The following is a 6,528-nucleotide window of genomic DNA, read 5'->3' on the forward strand; positions in this document are numbered from 1 at the left end:
GAGGCAGCAAGGAGGCACCCAGTGAAGAGTTGGGGGCTGGATCAGAGGGAGAGGATGTCAGGGTCTCCTCAAATACATAACAGGGAGGTCAGGGACTCCCCTAATGTATGACAAAGAGGGAGCTTCATGACCATCGGAGAGCCGTCTGTGTTACCCATGGTTCTGGGCTGAACCTCGAGCAGGGCTCTCAGCTTCCTTGGATGCAGGTTCTGAGATGGATGCGAGGACCACAGCTGGTGACATCACCTGTCAGGCTGCTCCCTCCTTGCCACATCGGGGTCACAGGGTCCCATGAGGGTTTGCCAGGCGGTGACCACATCCTCGGTGCCCTCAGTCCTGGTGAGGTTGAGGAGGTGGCTCGGTCCACTGCACGTGCGATGTACCAGCTTCTCAAATGCCTCCTGGCACAGGGAGGGAAGACGGTGAGCCGGGGCAGGGGCCCCAGGGCCTTCAGAGGGCCGGCGGGCCCATCCCACCCACAGGATGGGAGAGCGTCAGTGAACGGCCTTGCCACCGGCCTGCATGCCCGCGGAGGGCCCCGGGGGAGGCGGGGGGCCTAACCACACCCAGATATAAGTTAAAGGCAGGAAGACGAGGCTTCGAGCTGACTCCCTTGGGGTTGAACATGAGATAGTAATTTAGGTGGGAGCATTTAGAAGACCACAAATATGGAAATCATGTGGGTGCTGGATAACCAGGGGATGCGGTTGAGACTGTGCAACCCTTCCCCCTTCTTCAAGTAGCAGTACTCGGGCTTCCTCTGGGGAGAAACCCTTCCCCATTTCACTTGGTCCTAGGCCAGCTGGCAACCACAATGCCTGTCCACCCCTCCACATACACACCCCCTCACCTGAGAGGTGGAGCCCAGGCTCGCTCACCGATACCCTCCCTCCCAAGTGGGTAACAAGCAGAAGCAGATGGAAAGTGGTTGGGTCTGAGTCCCCCGACAGCAGAACCCGCAGTGACTGTCCGCGAGGTTTCACTCCCGAGGGCCCTACCCCTGCCTTGGTTCTTCTCCTTGTACCTTCTTATGCGACTCCCTCAGCTCTCTTCAGTTCCGGGAGTCGTGGAGGATCCCTCCGATAAATTCCTTACTTCATCCCTTAAGTCGGAGTCAGACTCTCATCCTTGCTACCAAAGAATGTCTCCACGACGCAGCCCGTAATTATGATTCGGAGAGGAAATTCATGGCTTTCTTGCTGTTCATAATACTCTATTTTCTCCCAAACTAATAGCAATCTATAAACACAGTGTTGGAGAAAGAGAAAGAAATGAGAGTGTTTTGGATAAGTGGAAGCAGAGAAGCTGACCTCTCCAGCTCTGTGTTGGTAGAAAAGTTGCATTTCTACTTCTGTCATGGTTCTCTCTTTATTTGTTAAAATGTCAAACCCAGCTTCCTGGATCTGTAGGAGATATATATATATATATATATTCTAAAAGGGTAAAGCAAGCCCAAATTCACATTTCACTGTGTTGAGAGAGTAGAAGATGACGGAAAAGGCAACATTAAAAGCAGTGGAGACCCTCGTCCTCCAATTCGATTTACAAATTGTAAGTTACTTAAATGGAATTTTAATTAAAACTCCTTAGAAGCCTTCTTTCCCACCGAGGACACTGCTACACAATGCTGCACGCCTGTTTTTCCACCAGAGGAGACATGAGGATAGTCTGTAAGGTAAGCGTTGTCTCTCTCACCTTCGTGATATTCTCATCCGTCTTCCCATGGACCACCGCATCTGGTTTAATGACTGCCAAGGTGCAGGCCTTCTCTGATGACACTGCAACAAGCTGGCGATGGTGCTGTCAGACGCTGGGCTCTCGGGAACCCCTCCGCAGGGACGTGCAGCCCCGCACACAGCCCCCGGCTTCCCTCCCCTGGCCTCTTGGCTGTACTTGTGCAAACCTAGACTCTAGTGGATGCAGGGGTCTGGCTCCAGACCCCAACCTCAGCCTGGCGGCAAGGGACAGAGACATGCAAGGGACATGAACCTGGGAGGGAGGGCGTGGGGAGGGAGGAGGGGATAGGAGATGGGGGAGGAGGTCAAAGACAGCTCAGGAGCAGAGACCGGAAACAACCAAAAGAGTCGGCTCTTGTCCCTCCCCGTCACCCTGTCGTGATTCTTGACTTCTAACCGCTGCCGCCCGTGTTCGCCTCTCGGTGTGCCTTTTTGCCTTTCCCGGCACGTGGTCAGTAGTGGCTGCCCCAGGCCCCGAGTTGGCATGGCTGGTCAGGGCCAGCACATTCTACCAAACTGCGCCTTCAGTCTCCTCTGTCTCTGTTCACACTCTCCTGAGAACTGGCCAGCTCATTGCTTGGAGCCCAGGCACCAGTCATAGATCACCGGCCAGTCTACGGGTGGGCCGTGTCCGTAGGTCCAAGCTGCTGTGGGGATGAGGAAGGTGCCGCGTGGCCACTGTCCACCGCTCAGGCCTGCAGACACTGTGGGGAGCCCTGTGTCTGGGCACAGACCCATCCCTGTCAGACTCCCGTTTGTATGGACTTGGCCTTGGTGAGCTACCTACACTCTCCACAGACTCTATATCCCCCCACGGCCTATTTTCTCTTTTCAACTTCTATATCAGTTGTGTTGTAACATGACAGTATCTGCACCTGAGGAGGGCCTCCTACTTTGAAAAATCTAAAAAATGTGGACTGCAAAGGTGTGGATCATTTTAAGCAAGCCAATCTATTCATTATTCCATGAGCATAATTTCTAACATCCTATGAACACTTGCACTTTAAGGGACTCTTACAATAAATCCCTGTATAAATTGACCGATTCATGAGACCGCCTAGAGGTATAGGGTGAGAAGAGAAGAGACCAGGGCTGGGGCCCTGAGAACTCCAGCCTGAAAAGGGAGCAAAAGAAAAGAAGCCAAGGAAGGGGAGGTGGCGGAGAGGCCAGAGAAAACAAGAAAGAAAACGAGAAAGGTCTCGACATCTCAGACACCAGACGAGAAGAGGGCTTTGAGTAGGAAGACGTTGGGGACATCGGCCAAGCCCACAGAAGGATTCCATAGACTATGACTGGAAACTGCCCGCTGGATTTGGCACCAAGAAGGTCACTGGAGCCTTGGGGAGCGGCAAGGGGGCAGGGGCGGAAGAGAGGGTGGCCCAAGGAGTGTGGACCACGTTCAAGAAGCTAGGCTCGGGGGATAGGAAGGCTAAGGGCAAGGGTAGGCTTTGGGTAGTTTTCTAGGTGGAGAGAGACCTGATTTGGGAGAAAATAATGGAGAAGGGAATAAAGAGGTAATCCCCAAAGGAGACAACAAACGTTTCCTGCAGAAGCCAAGTCGCTGACTTCCTTTTCACACTTGAAGTTTCTTGCTCTCCTAAACTGTGCCTCTTCCCTTGTTAGGATCCAACTCAGAAAGTCCTGTCATCCACACGTGAATAAGCAGCTTTTCTATTTCAAGGAGTAATCAGAACTTGCTTCTCTCTCCAGCTCAGTTCTTGAGCTGCATCCTGGTTTTCCCCGGTGTCTCAGGGACCGTCAGGAGGCACCTTGCCAACAACAGCCTCTCTAACCTCTGGCTTCTCTTCCCACTGTCAGGTCAAGGTGTTCTTCTCATATTAAAGGTTCAGGAAGAACAGCAATGCTCAGGAGTGTAAAATCCATGAGTTAGTACTTGGGGCATAAGTGGAAGAGGGTGCAGGGCTGTAGGGAGGGAAGGGGTTCCGTACAGCTGGCTTTCTGACACTTCAGAAAAAAGGTGAAAGAAGCTCAAACTCTTTAGCTCAAATAAGGACTAAGGGAACACCAGCATCATTACTTTACCTTATTAGCGTCACTCCCTCCATCTTAATAAGGGAGCCTTTCCTGATGCCCAGAAATTGCCATGAAACTCACAGTTGTTATAACTGAACATGATCAGAAAGCTGTGAAATGTGCCCAAGATGCCATTAAAGGGCAGGAGGGACACAACACAGTATGTTTGAAGTCAGGTGACTGGAGACAAAATATTTTATGGGTTATCTTCCCAGAGTTCAGATCGCTCAATAAACTGATTACTCATATATTTTTTAAAGACACATCAGGGACTTCCCTGGTGGTCCAGTGGTTGAGACTCCGCGCTTCCAGCAGAGGGGGCGTGGGTTCGATCCGTGGCAGGGGAACTGAGGTCCCACATGACGCGCAGTGAGGCCAAAAAAAATTAAAAATAAAAAACACACATCAGGGCTTCCTTGGTGGCACAGTGGTTAAGAATCCGCCTGCCAATGAAGGGGACACGGGTTCGAGCCCTGGTCCGGGAAGATCCCACATGCCGCGGAGCAACTAAGCCCGTGCGCCACAACTACTGAGCCTGAGCTCTAGAGCCTGCGAGCCACAACTACTGAGCCCACGTGCCACAACTACTGAAGCCCGCGTGCCTAGAGCCCGTGCTCCACAACAAGAGAAGCCACCGCAATGAGAAGCCCGCACACCACAACAGAGAGTAGCCCCCGCTCGCCGCAACTAGAGAAAGCCCGCGCCCAGCAACAAAGACCCAACACAGCCAAAAATAAATAAATTAAATAAATCAATTTTAAAAAAAACACATCAAATCCGAGTCTGCTCTGCCTTCTTGCCATGCTTGTTGGTTCTGTACTCACCCGCATCCTCATCGTCACCATCTTCCTTTTCGTGGGAAAAGCATTCATCTTCATCAGAAAGAGCCTCATCTTTAATCTAGTACAAATTGGTCATGGACAGTAAGTAGTTAGCTAATTAAAACTCCACAAAGACCTTCAAAAACCAGCAGAAGCCGAATGGGAAAAGGTCCTAAACGCAGAGCAGAAGAAAAGGGTCAAGATTATCAGCCTCTGGGCTTCCCTGGTGGTGCAGTGGTTGAGAATCCTCCTGCCGATGCAGGAGACGCGGGTTCGTGCCCCGGTCCGGGAAGATCCCACATGCCGCGGAGCGGCTGGGCCCGCGAGCCACGGCCGCTGAGCCTGCGCGTCCGGAGCCTGTGCTCCGCAACGGGAGAGGCCACAGCAGTGAGAGGCCCGCGTACCGCAAAAAATATATATATATATTATCAGCCTTGGAAACTTTTCAGGAACCTTTTGAGTAGTTGGGTGGTAGGGAGCCGGGGAGGGAGAGCGATTGAGGACCAGGAAATCCATGCAGGATCTTAAGGTTTAGAGTCTGCCTGTTTCCACGAACATCAAGTAGAAACTAAGGAAAAAGAAAGATGAAATAGAGAGTTGTCAAGAAGCCAGAGTAAGAATTGAAATGCAAGTAAATAGTAAGCAACTGGCTACACAGTGCAGGTAGTACAGAGAGAGAGAGATCATTTATCTGTGGAGTAGGTACAAGCATCTGTGATTTTCTTTCTTGGGGAAAAATTGCCAGTTTTCTGGGGAACAAATAGGGTTTGATTCCAATCCATTCTATGAAAACAGGGCTTTGCTCTTTGGAACTGAATGTGAAAACGTGAACAGTGAACACGGAATAATGTTAAGGCTCCTTTGGCAGCTGCTCAGGGCACCAGGAGATATTTCTTTCTACCCAAGGTGTGTTGGTTTTCAAAGGCTGCCAATTTTTTGTGAAAAACTCGCAGTCCACGTTGTCCTGGAAGTAATTTACCAAAATCACAAGCAGTGCTGATCTTGTTTCTTAAGGTAATGACCCCTTTCTAGTTAAAGAAATGAACCCTCTGGGATCACAAGTCAAACTCAGGAATGAGAAGGGAGGGCAGGTCACCGGGAGAGGTTTCCCCCTGAGGCTGACTCCTTGTACCCACTACTGGATTCGGAACCTCATGTCCATTTCTGAATTCGTTGCCAGGGTTCCAGAAACCCTGTTAAGAGATGCAGTGGGGATGAAAGGGAAATGGATAAAAGACGTTAAAGTGTTCTGGATGAAGGGCACGACTTCAAAGAAGATTTCCTAGTGGGACGTGCACCCTCCCCTGAGCCCTCAGAGGCCCCCAGCCAGCGTGGGCATTTAATGCAGCTTTTCAAGGACAGTGAAGTCATTGGCGGGGCAGGGGAGGCACCTGCTGGCCTGGCCTGGGAGACACTTGTGGGCTGGCCGCTTACCACTCTCCGCTCTCTGCCTTCGGCCAGCACCCTCTTTTCAGCCTGCAGCTGCTCTCGGATGGTTTTCTGCAGCAGCGGGGCGTTTGCTCCTCTAACCAATGGCACCAGCTCCCCTCCCTAGAATACAGCACAGATGTCCTGCTCAGACCGCACGATGGGCAACCTCCTTCAAGAGACGTGAGGTTCCAAGAGCTTTGTTTACGAGCGTGCCCAAGGTCAAGGTCTGTGGACCTCAGGCCCACAGCCTCCATCCACTTCTCTGCCCCCTACCCCAGGCCCCTCCCTTCAAAACTTCCCTCAGGACAGCGGGGAGTTAGGTGGGGGCGGACCAGGGCGCACTGGGTTGTGAGTGACTAAGTGTGGCCTCTTCTTGACTCCTTCACCCAACAAGTAACAGCTGAGCACTTACTATGCCAACACCAAGACAGAGGCAGAGAACAGAAACACTAAACATGAAAAGACATAGCTGCCACCCTCAGTGAGTGGGGTGTCGAGTGGGGAAA

The 6,528-nt window shown here is 51.7% G+C and overlaps 1 protein-coding gene across 1 annotated transcript in view; it reads right to left on the minus strand.

Moving 5' to 3' along the window:
• Window positions 1-6,528, minus strand: part of NME9 (NME/NM23 family member 9) — a 24,670-nt gene that overhangs the window by 3,491 nt on the left and 14,651 nt on the right. Inside the window, exons 6-10 of the mRNA XM_007464356.1 lie at window positions 6,026-6,142; window positions 4,595-4,670; window positions 1,696-1,778; window positions 1,311-1,403; window positions 247-401 (exon numbers count right to left, since the gene is read on the minus strand). Coding sequence (XP_007464418.1) covers window positions 247-401; window positions 1,311-1,403; window positions 1,696-1,778; window positions 4,595-4,670; window positions 6,026-6,142 — 524 coding nt within the window. The remainder of the gene's footprint in view (window positions 1-246; window positions 402-1,310; window positions 1,404-1,695; window positions 1,779-4,594; window positions 4,671-6,025; window positions 6,143-6,528) is intronic.

This window comes from Lipotes vexillifer, unplaced genomic scaffold (assembly GCF_000442215.2).
Source record: "Lipotes vexillifer unplaced genomic scaffold, Lipotes_vexillifer_v1.1 scaffold957, whole genome shotgun sequence".
Classification (NCBI taxonomy): domain Eukaryota; kingdom Metazoa; phylum Chordata; class Mammalia; order Artiodactyla; family Lipotidae; genus Lipotes; species Lipotes vexillifer.